General features: G+C 47.9%; 1 protein-coding gene across 21 annotated transcripts in view; it reads right to left on the reverse strand.

Annotated features, from left to right (window-relative positions):
• The window catches only part of TBC1D31 (TBC1 domain family member 31), a 34,284-nt gene that overhangs the window by 3,882 nt on the left and 14,921 nt on the right, over window positions 1-15,481 (reverse strand). For 6 of the 21 annotated variants that reach the window (XR_014789997.1, XR_014789998.1, XM_084848856.1 and 3 more), the window contains exons 8-19: window positions 14,420-14,587; window positions 12,691-12,770; window positions 12,452-12,598; window positions 11,376-11,509; window positions 9,949-10,082; window positions 8,733-8,912; window positions 7,667-7,899; window positions 6,543-6,695; window positions 6,147-6,282; window positions 5,147-5,239; window positions 3,647-3,787; window positions 2,286-2,480 (exon numbers count right to left, since the gene is read on the reverse strand). Coding sequence is in view for 13 of the 21 variants with exons in the window: in XM_084848856.1 (XP_084704982.1) it covers window positions 2,286-2,480; window positions 3,647-3,787; window positions 5,147-5,239; window positions 6,147-6,282; window positions 6,543-6,695; window positions 7,667-7,899; window positions 8,733-8,912; window positions 9,949-10,082; window positions 11,376-11,509; window positions 12,452-12,598; window positions 12,691-12,770; window positions 14,420-14,587 (1,794 nt within the window). In the remaining 8 variants the exon portion in view is untranslated. Of the gene's footprint in view, window positions 1-2,285; window positions 2,601-3,646; window positions 3,819-5,146; window positions 5,240-6,146; window positions 6,283-6,542; window positions 6,696-7,666; window positions 7,900-8,732; window positions 8,913-9,948; window positions 10,083-11,375; window positions 11,510-12,451; window positions 12,599-12,690; window positions 12,771-14,419; window positions 14,588-15,481 lie in introns of those variants that run through there. The other 15 variants (XR_014790003.1, XR_014790002.1, XR_014790004.1 and 12 more) reach the window with 13 other exon arrangements.

Here is a 15,481-nt window from a genome sequence, read left to right on the forward strand (position 1 = left end):
GTTGATGGGAGTTGAAGTCCAAAACATCTGGAGGGCACCAGGTTGGGGAAGGCTCCTCTACACCAGCCTCCCCCAATCTGGCCAAGCTGGCTGGGAATTATGGCAGCTGCAGACGCATCCGGAGAGCACCAGCTTGGGAAAGCTGCTTTGGGGGAAGCCATGACAGCTAATGCTGATATACATTGGTAGCGTAGCAAATCGGGTCGAATTTTGGGTTTCCCCTCTAGCTTGGAGGAGGAAGAGGGCATGTCTCAATGTCCGCCAGGGTCTTGAACAGAAGCAGAGCTTTCTACAGGCAGCCAGGGAAAAGGATGCAAAGGCAGGGCATAGCACAGGGTAGGGAACCTCTTTCAGCCTAAGGGCTGAACTCCATTTGGGAGAAGCTCTCAGGGGCCACAGTTCAGTGGAGGGTGGGGGCGAAGGGGGCAGGGCCAAAGATGAAGGGGGCGGGGCCAAAGACACCTGCATAGTGCAGCTTAAAGCTCTTCCTGCCAGTAATTAAGCCTTAAGGGAGGCATTTCAACATTTTAGAATGGGGAAAAACTGCACAAAAGTCTGGAAGCCACCCAGTGATGGGTTGTTGGGGGAAGGGGGCATCGCTCCACTGAAAGCAATGGAGAAACACTTAGCAGCCCCAAACAAAAAGGAATGGTTGAAAATGTAGGACCCCTTGCAAGGCAATTTGAAACCCGTGCTGCAATCACTGTGTAAAAAGCAGTGCCCATCCCTCTTAACAGCAGTTAGGCAACTTAAACGTCCCCCTAAAGGTCAAAACACAGGCCCCTCACTACCAGCAGAGGGAACACGCAGCTCTACCTCTCATTCAAATCTTCACCAAGGTTGGCCGTAGAATCCCTGTCCAAATGTCTGGAGACGGTGAGTGGCTGGATGGGGAGGAATAAGCTGAAGCTGAACCCTGGCAAGACCGAGGTACTTTTGGTGGGAGACAGGAGGTTGGGGGATGTTGACCTGGTGTTGAATGGGGTACGGCTACGCTTGAAAGACCAGGTCCGCAGCCTGGGGGTCATTTTGGACTCCCAGCTGTCCATGGAGGCTCAGGTGTCAGCTGTGAGCCGGACAGCGCTGTATCAACTCCATCTGATACGGCGACTGCGCCCCTTCCTTCCTGACCATCTGCTCCCATCGGTAGTACATGCCCTGGTCTCCTCTCATTTAAACTACTGTAATGCGCTCTACGTGGGGCTACACTTGAAGACGGTTCGGAAACTGCAGCTGGTACAGAACGCGGCAGCTCGCCTGATTAAAGGCAGCTGCCGGCGAGATCACATCACTCCAGTGCTGAAGGAGTTGCACTGGTTACCAGTTGTTTTCCGGGCCAAATTCAAGGTGTTGGTTTTGACCTTTAAAACCCTATATGGTTCCGGCCCAGCCTATCTTAAGGAGCGCCTCCAGCAGCACCAGACAGGCCGCTTAACAAGATCAGCCTCGGATGGCCTTCTCTCTGTCTCATCAGCCAGGACAGCTAGACTGGTGGGGACGAGGGAGAGGGCCTTTTCTGTGGTGGCCCCCACTCTGTGGAACTCCCTCCCTAGGGAACTCCGTCATGCCCCCTCTTTAATGAGCTTCCGTCATGCATTAAAAACGTGGTTGTTCAGGCAGGCATTTGGGGTGGGTTAGGGTATTTTAGAAAATGTTTTTATGGTAGAATTTTATTGTTTTAAACTGTTTTATTGTAGGTTGTACATCGCCCAGAGTGGCTGGGTGACCAGCCAGATGGGTGATTAATAAATTTAATAATAAATAAAATAAATAATAAACAATCCCCCATGCTGGTAGTTCGGAGGAAAGTGCAAGGAGGAAAACACAGCAGCACTGCCAAAGAACGCATGGACTAGACATGTGCTCGGGTACACATAGGGCTCCCTCCACTGGAGGATTTAGACACACGCACCACTGAATGGGAAGAAAACGCAAAGCACGTTATAGCTGGTGGCACGGCGAGTGGCCTTCTGATGGCTCTGCTCCATGGCCAGATCAGTTTTCAGCATGCAGTGAGGAAAGCAGAAGGAACTGCAGTCCGTACCACAGGTGGAACACCGGTGGCTGCGAGACTGAACAATTAGATCCCCGTTTTGCTCTGCGGCAGCCGTAACATGCCCCAAACGAGAGCCATGCTAGAGGTTGATTCTGGGTCGTCTGACTGACGAACCACACACGTGCCAAACAAGTGGCGGTGGGCAGCAACGTGGCCCCCTGGTCTTGAATCCAGCCACACGTGCTGCAGCAGAGGCATGGCCAACTTCGGGTGGCCTTGAAACACTCACTTTCTTGGCCTCCTCCTCTTTCATCACACCCAGCAGCTCCGCCTCGGCCACTCTGTTGCGATGGAGGAGCTTGGCTAGCTCTTGACAGCGAACATCGCGGGCCCCGTCGTCACACCTTTGCTTCTGCAGGACCTGAGCTCGCCAGTCTGCGTCAGTGTGCTCTTGGTCAGCTTTGGCCAAACACTCCTCGACCAGCTGGGAGGATACAAACCTTGTCAGGGAGAGATTGACTCTGAGGACTTCGCACACATTCCTTCGAGTGACGCTTCAAGCTTGTCCACAGCCAGCTGCCTGGTCACCTGCGAGGACTAAAAACTGTTCCCAGGTGACCAAGAAGGGATGCTTTACAAAAATCAGTGCTTCTCTCCCCGCCTCCCGATCCACCAGTGACTAACGTGGGTATTTTTGGGCAGATGGGCTAGAAAACATTTTCGTGGGGAGCTAGTACCTTTTATAGAGTTATTGTAAGGGTGAGATACCAACAATCCCCTTTGTTTAACTATGAAGATGACAACTAAATATGAACAATTATATATACTATGGACAGCTACTGCCAGTCACTGTGCTGCTAGTACTGTGCTAGATAGATCTACTGAGTCAGACCATAGAAGGCAGTTTCTATTGTTCCTCTTGCAACTTTCAAACCCCTTTTATATTGACCGGGTTTGGACAATTGTGATGGGGAAAGAAGTCATCGTGGCTTCTCCTCATGTGTGCCGTGTTCATGACTGCTATTTGCATAATTCCCTGTGCTGCAGCATGGGTTGGTGTGGGCGGCTTCATACCCACCCTACAAGCCCTGATGTGCAGTACAGATTGTAGGGTGGGTATGAAGCCACCCACGCCATCCCAGGTTTGGACAACATGCCAACCCATGCTGGAGCGTGGGGAATTATGCAAATAGCAGTCACACGTGTGGAGGGAGAAGCCATGATGGCTTTTTTCCCCGCTGCAATCATCTGAACAAGCTCACATTCTCTTGCCACAGGAGAGTGAACTTGAGTGACGCCTGCAGGGGGTTATATATCTAACTGTGCCTTGGGAGGTGGTAGTGGCAGCAGAACAATAAAACACACAAAACACACTTTTGAGTAGAATGCTGCAGTCCTATACCCATTTACCAGGGTGTAAGTCCCAATGGGACTTATTTGGGGGTAGATATGTATACAACAGCTCTGTAAATCATTCTCCCCCAGCCTGTCTTGGGGGGGGGAACGGCACACTTTCCCTCACCAGGCTGTAAAGTTTTCCTTCCAAAACGACAAGCTATGAAAGGAACTCTACAGCATTTCAGCACAAGCTTAAAAATAGGTAGCTAAAAACTATTTCTGCTAGTTTGTTGTGAGCTGCAGGATTCTTACAAGCTGAGCTCTCCGTTCCCCATCCTGCTCCGTTTCAATCAACCTCTGAAGCAAGCGTTCTTCGAGATCCACTTTTTTCCGGCTCGTTTCCAATTCCTCTTTGACTTCCTGCGTTGCACTTTCCTGCTCTTTGACAAGTTTCTGTCAAGATAAAGACCACTGTGGTGTGATTCTGGTGAGAGACAAGGATGAAATATCAAGAGGTTCTCTGCCATAAACTAAAGCCAATCTTTCAAAATGGCACGGACAGTTAGGGGTGCCTTGCTTCTAGGTGACCGCCATGTTGGGCCATTTGGTTTGCATCAACCATTTCTTAGTGATGTGGCTGTCAGCTCCACAGTACTCCCCTACTGGAAGTGCATCAGCACCAGAAGGTCGCTGGGCTATTCTGGGGCAACTGGGCTACCCGCAGTATTGTACAGCTGGGTTTGATTTTCAGTTGGCATCCGCCTCCAAGGTTTTTCTTCCACAGCTTTCTTTAAGCAAATCTCGAGCACGCATAACATGTTCCAAGTCGCAAGCAAACCCCCACTTCAGCCTTCCCCAACCTGGTGCCCTCCAGCAGTTTCAGAATGCAACTCCCATAATTCCTGATTAGTGACAATGCTGGCTCAGGATGATGGGTTTTGAAGTCCAAAACATCTGGAGGGCTTCAGGTTGGGTAAGGTTGCCCCACATCAATGGTAGGGAACCTTTTTTAGGCCCAAGGGCTGGATTGGTTCCATGCAAGCATGCCAGCGGCCACATCCCAAGGTGACTGGGGCCACCCCACTGCTAGCATATGGACCTGTCACATGATTGAGCTCCCTCCCCACACACACCGCCCCTCCCTGCTCCAATCAGGCTTTAAAAAAGTCTCCCTTGGAACCAAGGGAGGGGTGATTTTTGAAAGGGGGGCGGGTTGCAGTGCTGAGGAGGGTTAGCCCTTCTGTTCCCAGCAGCTACTCCCCCATGAAAACGCCGCCTCTTGCTGCAATTAAGCTTTTAAAAAGTCTCCATTGGCAACAATCGAGGCTTTTAAGAAAATCTTAATGAGGGACACTATCTTATTTCCAGTTACTGATCAGAGGTGGTAAGGCATGGAAGCTAGTGGGCTGGATGTGGGTCTCTCACAGGCCGGAGGTTCCCCATCCCTGCCCTACTTCTTTGGCATTTTGTCTCATTTCCGATCAAAACAATAATAGGGCCAGATTTGCAAAAAAGGACACCTGAGAATAAAAACAACCATAAGCCTCCCTTGCTGAACAAGGGGGCTGGGGGGTATTCAATTGGTTGTAACAATTGGATTTCCAGCCCTTTGCCATTTTGCCACTTTGGGGTGAAGCACTCAGCACTCCACCAGCAACAAGTCAGATTGTTGCTAGCAGAGACAAATCCACTGTCCAGATGGATCTGACCCACTGGCACCGACCCACAGTACAAGAACTAGAGCAAGGCACGATCCCAGCTAGAGGCCAGCCTCTAGCACCTCCTGCTCACTGTCACGTGATGCGCGCGCACCTGTTCAAAAAGCCGTCTCTGGGACTCGAGCTCCATCTGCCGCACTTCTACGTCTTGAACTGTGGCGGCTGTTTCTTGCTCTCTCATGGATGCCTGGAACGGACAGATGTAGTCATGCCAAATGAGCAAAGAGTCTTCCTTTGTTCCCGACATCTTCATCTAAACAGTATTTTTCACTGGGTTGACAAACTACAGGGTGGGGGGAAAGCCATATGGTTATCCAGCCCAGCTTCTTGCAAAAAGGCAGGCTCTTCTGTGTGTAACCGCCTCCGCACAGTTGCTGATGGGATTTGGCCAGCAATGGCTAGCTCTTTAGGCCTGGGAGGCTGTACTATCCCACAACGAAGCTGCTTTACTCACCTCCAGCTACTTGGCCATGGATAGCGACTGGCCCCTTGCCAGGTTTGAGAATGTGGCCGGTCAGTGCCAAAGAAGAAAGATACTGATGTACAATGACATTTGTGTAAAGGCAGAGGTCGGAGACAGCAGGAGGGCCTGGGACATATGCTGAATGGGATACCAACACTGGAAACCTCAGCCAGTTCCCTTCTATGTTTCTGAGCAATACAATCCGCTAAGATGATATAAAGAACATAAGAAGGGCTGTGCCAGATCAGACTAAAGTCCTATCAAGTCTAGCATTGTGTGACCGCAGTTGCCAATCAGATGCCCGAGGGAAGCCCATGACCAGGATATGAGTGCAACAGCAGCCCCCTGCTCATGTTCCCCGGCAACTGGTACACAGGGGCCTACTGCCCCTGATGCTGGAGATAATACATCATGACTAGTAGCCATGGAGAGTCTTATCCTCCATGAATTTGATTAATTCCCTTTTAAAGCTGTCCCATATTGGAGGCAATCGCTACATTAGAAAAGATTTGGGTGTTCTGCTCTCTGAAGAAAATACAGCAAAGCACAGCATCGGGTCAAGCCAATGTACATATAAGTGCCGATGCTCCAGGTGAGATAGGTCTCATTTCTCCAAAAGTGAACAGGTTACCTTTCTTGCAATTTCATCATCAAGTCGTTTGAGCTCCATTTCTCGCTGATCTTGCTGGTATTTCAGAAAACGCCTTCTTGCGGCTTCCACCAACTGCAACTCCTTCACCTTCAGCTCTCTCTTCACAGCAGCTAGCCTTCAAAGCCCCCAAAATGACAGAAATTAAGAAGGGCGGAAAGAAGTGAAACTTTGTGATGTGTTACATTTTGGGCAGATTTCGTCTGTTATCTACTAAGGCTGTTCTCATTGTATGACCTATTAACATGCAGATTGAACAAGCAAATTCCAGTTTGTGAGACAATACCTAATCCACATCTATCTAGAAACAGCACTCCTTCTAGTAAAATTCTTAAAGACATCTGCAGTCAGGACCAAAAGATGCTAAAATAAAAATACCTCCGCCTTTGCTCTGCTAGTTTCTCCTCTTCCTTAAGCAGAATCTTCCTCCTTTGCTCCTCAGCCTCATGGAGCAGCTCTTGTTTCCGATACCAGGTTTCATCCTCCACTCGGCGCTCGATTGCTTTGGCTTCTATCTCATGAACCAATTGTCTGCAGAGAATGATTTCATACTTCACGGTCTAAAGCAGAGTTCAAGCAATTCTGCAATGCTCAGTCAAAGCAGGAAATGGCATTTAATCTCTCTGGCTCCCAAACTGGCAGATATGTCCTCTGGCAACATTATCCAAATCAGGGATGCTCAACCTCTTTCAGCCCAAGGGCCAAATTCAATTTCAAAGAAGCTCTTAGGGGCTGCATCCCAGTGGGCAGGGTTGAAGGTAAAAGGGGCGGGGCCAAAATTACCAGCTATTTTAACGTAAAGCTGTTACTGTGAGTAACTAAGCCTTAGGAGAGGCAATGCAACCATTTAAAATGGGGGGAAAAGAACCTGAGCAAAAGCTGGTTTTTCCCCTTAGCAGTTGGGCGGAACCTGGAGGACCAGATCAGGACCCCAGGTGGGCCAGAGTTGAGGTTCAGTATAATCGTCAGTCCTGATGATCAGTATAAACTGAACGTGCAGATAAGAGTAAGCCGTGAATGTGTTGCCCCCCAAATGCAGGCTGAACAGGAAGTGGGCTGTTGTATTGTTTTTCTAATCATTCCATCTACTTCAAAGACTATACATATACCTATTGGAGATGGTGAACCAAAGGGCCAAGCTATTATTCTTTTGGAATGCTTTTACTTCATACTCTGGCCTGATTCACACAGAAGATGTGTGAATCACAGAGAGCCTCCTGAGTAAACAAGGCTAGACATGTGAGGCACAAGACACCTTTCTCATCCTTCTCTGGCCCAATGCAGAGATAACATTCCTGATCTTGTAACTGGGATGCATGTGAACGTGTGTCCAAGGCCTCCTTTCCAAATTTGGGTGAAATAATCTTCAAGTCCAATCCACCCCATAGCTATGATTTCTCAGTCACCACCCCACATCAAACTTGAGTTACCATTCATGTTTCCTAAAGATCCAAGGAACAGGCTACCCTGCCCCATCCCCAGTTCCCTGCTGCCATCAATACCTCTCTCTTAGGTACTCGATTTCATCCTGCCTGATTCTCTCTCGCTCTTGAGACTGGTAATCCACAATGAACTTGGGATACTTGTTAAATATTGGATACTGCCCCTTGGTTAGCGGCACAAAGTCATCTAGCATACGGCACGGATGGATGTCTGCTGGGGTGCACTCCATAAGGTGGTAGGCCTCTTTGATCACAACGTTGACATCCAGGTTGTTCCGATGATGGAAGAAATACTGCAACCAAAGATCAACTTGGATTTAAACAACAAAAAACTGACAGACAAGAGGAATCTTATTCTGGTTTGCTCAACTCCCCAGTATTCATGCAACTGACTAATCCTGTACCAAAAGCACCGATTAACAGGATATCGTGTCAGGTTCACCACCAACTGCTCCAAAAGATTTCAACCCCCTAAACTCACAGGGTCACCAACCCTTTCCCTGACAAAGGATTTGTCCCATGACTTTAATGCTGCACAAGGAAGAAATTCAACAGCTTGAAGTCATGATTGGAAACACGGCAGCATGTCTCCCACTAAGCGAGTAACCAAATGGTACACGTTACTGGTCTGCATTCATTTAGCGTAGGGGTGTTCAACCGCTTTCAGCCTGAGGGCCAAATTCAATTTTAGAGAAGCTCTTGGGGGCCACATTCCAGCAGTGGGAGGGGCCAAAGGCAAAAGGGGCAGGGCAAACCCCCCCAAAGTACCAGCGTATTTTAGCTTAAAGGTCTTTCTGCCAGTATCTAAGCTTTGGGAGAGGCACCGTAACCTTTTAGAATGGGAAAACACACGCAAGAGCCAAGAAACCACCAACCGGTTGGTAGTCGGGGGGAAGGGGGTGGGGCCATCTGGCAAACCTGAGTGGGATGGATTGGGACCCCAGGCAGGCCAGATTTGGCTCAGTGGCCTGAGGTTCAACATCCCTGTTACAGAGTCTGCCCATCTAATGGAATGAGCAGAGGGGTGAATGCAGCAAAATTCAGGTTCCCAGAACACTGTCCTGAGATCAGAGTGAGCCCCATCAATACAGGTATCCATCCCTGGCTTAGATAGCAAGATGCTTACCTCAAAGTCATCTTTCTGATTACAGTGAAGCAAAGGGGCCCTGGAACATAAAATGTAAGCTGCAACCACCATCAGAAAGTAGGAAGGATGGTTGGAGAAGATATTATCAAACATTTTCAGCCATTCCTCCCTTGTCAGAACCTCAGAGAACATGGTTTCCAGAAGAGGCCAGGCATATACCTAAAGTCACATGGAGAAGTCAATGAGCGATCGTTGCATCCTGCCTGCAGGAACATTAGACGAGCTTGAGCACAAAAGACAGGTTTGGTTTTTAAATGCTCTCACAGTTCGTCTCACAAAAAATGCTGGTTCCCTTGTCAGTTCCACTATTGCCTCCTTCAACTGGCAGCATCTCTTCTCGGGTCTTTGGTAGAGAGGGAAACCTAGTGCTCCAGGAACAAGGGCAAATCTGCAGCAGAGGGAGATGGGAAGCAGGGCTGTCCCATCAGCTCTGCTGAGAGGTCAGCTGCATCATTTTAGCAACTACGATTTCGCTTTAACGCTCAGTGCTTGAGTTTGGTTTTTTCCTCTGCCCTCCCGATCCCTTTTCTTTTCTGCTGTTGTGTCTTTTAGCTTGTAATTCTGGGGGCAAGGACTGACTTATTTGTATTGATCGTAAGCCACTCTGGGAGCCTTTTTGGCTGAAAAGCAGAATAAAAATACTTGAAATAAATACATTATTTATTCACCCATGAATGTTGAGGAACTGTACTAAATTAACTTGGAACTGTAGGATACAACAGTAGTTTCACTTGAAGAAACAGTGGTTCATTTTTCCCCTGGAGTAGGCCCAACAATGGAATTAACAATGGAATCCTATGCATGTTTACTCAGAAGGAAGTTTTAATGTGCCCAACTACTCCCAGGTAAGTGTACATAGGACTCCAGTCTAAGGAAGTGGTTTGAGGACTGTCCCCGAGCTTCTAGAATAAAATTAGTCAGGCACAGAACAGCAGTGCAGAAGTGAGCAACAAACACAGCCTCTTTCGTAGAATGAGAGTTTCTGGCCTGTTAGCAACTGGGCAATTCTCTGGACCACAATGAAGTAAACCAGAGCCATCTGAGTCCCTCAATCAAGCCTGAACTTCAGGTCAACGCACGGTCCGACTCCCATTACTTTGAGCAATTTGTCTATTGAGCAATCCCACCCAGTTACTGCTCTACGCAGTAATAATTGCACTATGCTCAAAGCCAGGTTGATTTTTTTTTTTTTTACCTGCGATGTTATATTGAAACTCATTAAATGCTGAAGCAGTTCTTTGTCATGATGGGCCAAGACGTTTTCCACCATACTGAGGACGTTGATGGGAGGATTTGGGAAGAACTCGAACCAGTGCTGACACCAATTAACTAAATAAAGAGAAAAAGGGGGGGAAAAGAGCTAATGTCACTACTTTTATCCCACTAATGGGCAATTCAAGCTCAAAAAGTTAGCAGATGCACCACGGGGTCCCAGGCTTTCCCCCATGCGCATCCTCTTGTGCACTCCATTCAGCATCTGATTCAGGCTTTGGATCTCTCGCTGGGGTCCCCCATGGTCCAGCAGATGGGCAAGACAAGCATGGCCTCTGCCAGCTGTGCTGGAACGCCTCCCAACAGAGGCCCCATAAGGCCCCGTCACTATATGCCAGCTTCCAGATTCCTGCAACCTGGGCACCCTCCAGACATGTTGGACGATAATTCCCACCACGTAGTCCAACACATTTGGAGGGTGGCAGGTGGGAAAAAGCTGCTCATACATCTTCTGGTGCCTGGTGAAGAACTGATTTTTCAAAGAGGCCATTAAAGGGGAGCTGAACTGATAATCTTCTCTATTTCCTGGCTCGATTATTATACGTGGGACCTGCAACAAAATGTTGCAGCGTAGCATGCTCCTGTTCAGTGTTCCAGCCGGTCCTGCCCTCTGTCAGGATACTCCATTCCATTCCATTCCATTCCCCCTTCCCTTCTTTTCCACCCCCCAAGCAGTTAATCAGCACTCCATGCTCAGTGAGCATTCTTAGTCCTTACTGGGCTGTTCTTGGTGGGTTTTTTTCACCGAAAAGTTTTTTTTAAAAAAAAACTTCTGCAAACCTTGCGGGTTTCCCAAAGCCTGGGAATACCTCCCTCTTGTATGTGGATGGTACCACTTCACACGATGTTAAACTCTACAGGTGTATTGGAGATGCTCCACCCTCTGCACCGGACTGGCTTCCAGCACCCTATGTGCCTTCTCTGTGGTGTCACCTTGACCCTGAAATGCCCCCCCCCCCGGAGACACAACTGGCACCAACTCTGTTTTCTTTTCAGCGTCGAATGAAAATGTTCCTTTTGCCCCAGGCATTTTAAGTTTCATTTTTCTTTATTTAATTGATTGTTTTTCATTTTGCTAGTTGGAGGGGGTTTTCTCCCTCTTAATTGGTAACTCTATGGTTTGTATATTGGATTTGTTTTAAAAATGCTGCATGTGCCGCCATGTGATCGCATGTTGGATGATGTTGGTGGTATATCCACTGCAAAAATAATAAATAAATGTGCAGGTAGCTTCTTGGAAGCTATTCAGAACCCAGTGTCAAATCCTCCATGAAACGAGGACCACACTGCTACTCGAGAACACTCTGTGGCGCAAATAGGATGGCCGTTGCTTTGAAAATCCTTCCTTACCTATTACAGTAGCAACCACCTCAAAGCAGATGAGCTGATTGTTCTGGAAGAGCTTGACAAAAGGGAAGGCCAGCAGAGGGACGTAGGGCATCTCGCCAAAGATGGTGGACCAGTGAGCTAGAGCAGATAATGTCCTGTACACAGAGGGAAGAAACTGCTTAGAAAATGTTGGCCGAGAAGAAGCTCGTGTAGCAAAGAGTCAACCCATAAAGTAATGCTCTGGAGTCCAGGATCCTTTTAAAAGAATGGCATGGAAGAGAATGTTGGTTGGGGAATGACCAAAATACTGTCACTGACAGCAGGGTGCTTCCAAGTGGGGCTTTGAGTGTGCAATCGCCCTGTCTCAAACACAGAATTTTACAGGGGGTCCAGACAATGAAATCTTCCATTTGTTACCCTGTTTTCTCACTGCTTCTTCTGTCTTTTCTTACCAGAAAAAAAATCTGCCAGAATAGTTCGATTGGTGGTGAAAGAAGCCCTTTGCCAGGAAGCAAAAGTCATGCACTAGAATGTAAGCCTGACCACACAGGGGCCACGAGAGCCGCCACACGGCAACTTCCTCCTGTCACAAGTGTTTGTCTAAATTCATTCAGAGCTGGTTCACCTGTCGCACAGACTATGGGATGACGGCAAGATAGTAGAGTTCTTGGGCTGTTATAGCTTCTGGGCCACATTCAAGGTGCTGGGGCTTGTGGCCAAAGCCCTCCTCACAGCGGTTTCCAAGCTGGATTAAGTTTGCCGCATCAACAAGCTTTGGATCGGGGGCACAGCATTTGGTCTGCACACAGAGGGCCCCGGTTTAAGCCTTGGTGATTCCTGTTAAAAGCATCAGGAGGCAGGTGGTGGGGAAAATCTTGGCCTGAGACCCTGGGGAGTCGCTGCCAGTCAGAACAGATCACATTTCCCCAACCTGGTGCCCTCCGGGTGTGTTTGGATTGCAACTCCCATAATTCGTAGCCAGCATGGCGACTGACATTGCAAAGATCTTAGGGTGAATGAACAGAATAATACAGTCATCTGGACAGTGAATATGAAATTAACTGCAGCACGCTTCTCTTTCCCCCCCCCGGATTTACCTTTGTAAGACTCTCAAAAGTTTCCTGCTTTTAATAGGGTATTCGCTCTGAAGGTGCACAAATGCTGAATGAGTCCCTTTATCTAGCAGGCTGCTAAAGGCCAAGTGGTTTTCTGGAAGGTGAAGTAAGGACCGCCAAACAAACATCCTGCAATTACAAAGCAGATTTGCGGAGACAGGCCGATTCCGTTTAATGGGGCAGAATGCAAGAAATCTGGTTTGACACATGTCCCCACGCACCTGTATTTGGCTGGATACTCCCCAAATCCTTTCAGCAAGGCCTGCAGCCGCTTCTTCTTCAGCCCGTCTGGCAGCTCGTTCTAGGACAGGACCAACGAGGTGATTTCTTGCATCAACTACCGTAACTCTTCTGTGCGCCCTTTCTGTCTCTTCTCTCAAAACCAGTGGGGGCTGATGGCTCCGATGTCAGTGGGGCAGTGAATCTGCTCTGGGTTTCAGTCAGAACCAGTCAGTGCTTTGCACCTTGGATAGCTCCTTTAGAGTTCTGGCTGAAACCCAGAATAGATTCGCTGCCCCACTGACATCGGAGCCACCAGCCTCCACTGCTCAAAACTCTTTCCTTCATTTTGAATTTCGCAGTTCACATGATCAATTTCTCTTCCTCATTATGATCAAGTCACCTCTCTTTTCTGTTCTCCACACTTTTTATTCTCAGATTAATGTCAGTGTCTTCTATTGGTTTTCAGTTTATTCTATTTAGACTCTTTTTACCCTGTTCTTTAGCCAAAAAGGCTTACACAGTATCTTACAAAGACCAGTAGTGTGAGAGTTCCTCCCCACAGGCTGACAATCTAAAAGTCATGTCACACGAGGAAAAAGGGATAGGGAGGGAGGAGAAACAAAAGTCCAGGCACCAGTTCTTAAAGTTAAAGTTGTTATGACCAGATGGGTTGGAAACAGTTCAGGTAGCTAGTCTGAAACTCTTAACTGCTGCTACACCACACTCCCCAGTAGAATTCCAAAGAATGAGTTTGTCACTGTAACACGTGTCAGAGATGGCATATGCTGCAGGCAAACTGAGGCAGCTACCTCAGGACTCAGATTCTGATGTTGTTTAGGGCTACACTCTGGAAGATGGACAGATCTACTGCATGGAACTCAGTCCATTAGGATGTTCTCCTGAGAAAGCCTCACTGAAATTAGTGGGGGTTGCAGAACAGTACAATAGTGTGTGGAGAATCCAGACAACATCATTATCTGCCTGGTGGATTCCAGCGGGGTATTTTTTGTACTTTTTTGCAATACAAATACAACTGTATTGCACCAGTCTGCCTTATACCGACAGGAAAATCATTACTGAGGCTTTTAGGGGTTTCTGTGCATTTAGTTAAATGCTACCTTTTTGCATGTTCAGCACAATTTATTGCTTCATGAAAAGAGCAAGTAGGTGCTTAGTGATGAACAGCCTAATATTCATTTTGGTTCCTGAGAGGGGTGGAGGCTTTAATTACTGATTTCCTATTGTTTTTTTCAATTTTTATATTGAAACAGCACTATTTCACTATTAAAAAATGAAGAGAAAATGAAAGGAAATCAATAATTAAAGTATCCCTATGTGTGAACAGAAACCAACACTGGAGGAATTAAAAATGGCCATTCAAGGAGCAATTAAGAAATTTCAGTCACTAAACTTCCCAGCCAGGCTCATCAGGAAGCAATAAACCAGGCTAACCCTACAAAGAGGAAACTGCTAATTAATATTGTTGAGAACCTTTGCTGAATGGGACTTACTTAGGAGTAAACATTATAGAAGGAACTTGTCCACAGGGAAGAGGACTGCTGGATACTGCAGCACTATATTAAGTGCTTGTGTGGAAGCTCTGTTTAAATTCTGCTTCCAGCTAATTGCAAAAACCAGTGCTAAAAATTCTCACATGGAATCAGAGACCCATTTGGATTTTCTACTTTAGGCATCAAGTCTTGGTCAAGCCCTGACACATGATCTTACCTCTTTATCCTCATGCAACGTGTCTGGCCCGGGCCGCAAAACTTTGGTTTGGATTTTGCCCCCTTTTGACTTCCATGGCCTCGCTGAGATTCCAGATGTCACTCTCACAGTAAGCTTGCTTGTGTCCTTGGATGACTCTTCAATCACTTTAAACAAAGGTGGGGGAGGCTGAAAAACATAAGATTCAGGCAACTGGATGAAAACCCTCCAGTCCTCGGATAAAGAATGCTACAGGGAGCCTAAAACCTCAAGAAAAGTCTAAACATTCTTCATCATTGTCTAAATCAGCCATCCCCAACCTGGTGCCCTTCAGAAGGGTTGGCCTATAACTCCCATCATCCACAGCCAGCACAGCTGTTGATCACGCTGGCTGGGAATGACAGAAATTGTAGGCTAACACATCTGGTGGGTCCTGGAGGAATGGTCTCAGAAGGTGGTGCTGCGGGACTTCTGTTCCACCCCATGGTTGTGAGCCTGTGGGGTGCTGCAAGGATCCATCCTGTCCCCGATGCTTTTTAACATCTACATGAAACTGCTGGGAGTCATTAGGATGTTTGGGCTGAAGTGGCATTGGTAAGCGGATGATACTCAGCTCTAGCTCTCATTTCCGGCTACACATCCCAGGGAGACTGTGGAACTCTTGAACTGGAGGGTGTTTTGGGGCGGATGAAGGTGAACAAGCTGAGACGTAATCTGGACAAGACAAGGGTGCTGTGGGTTGGGAAACCAACTATTTTGGATGGAGTTTTACACCTGGTCTTAGATGGGGTTGCACTCCCTCAGGAAGACCACATGAGCAGTCTGGGAGTCCCCCTGGTCTCTGTGCTTAGTGGGGAAGCCCAGGTGGCTGAGGCATCCAGGACTGTTTTTTTACCAGCTTAGGCTGGCACGCCAGCTGCGGCCCTATCTGGAGAGGATGGACCTTGCCTCGGTGATCCATGCACTAGTGACATCCATGCTGGACTACTGTAACATGCTGTACATGAGAATGCCTCTGAAGGAGGTCTGGAAACTTCAGCTGGTGCGGAATGCGGCTGCCCAAGTGTTGGTGGGGGTGAGGCC

The sequence above is a fragment of the Heloderma suspectum genome, chromosome 4, assembly GCF_057233095.1.
Source record: "Heloderma suspectum isolate Gila_16-S chromosome 4, 16-S_ref, whole genome shotgun sequence".
Lineage (NCBI taxonomy): Eukaryota > Metazoa > Chordata > Lepidosauria > Squamata > Helodermatidae > Heloderma > Heloderma suspectum.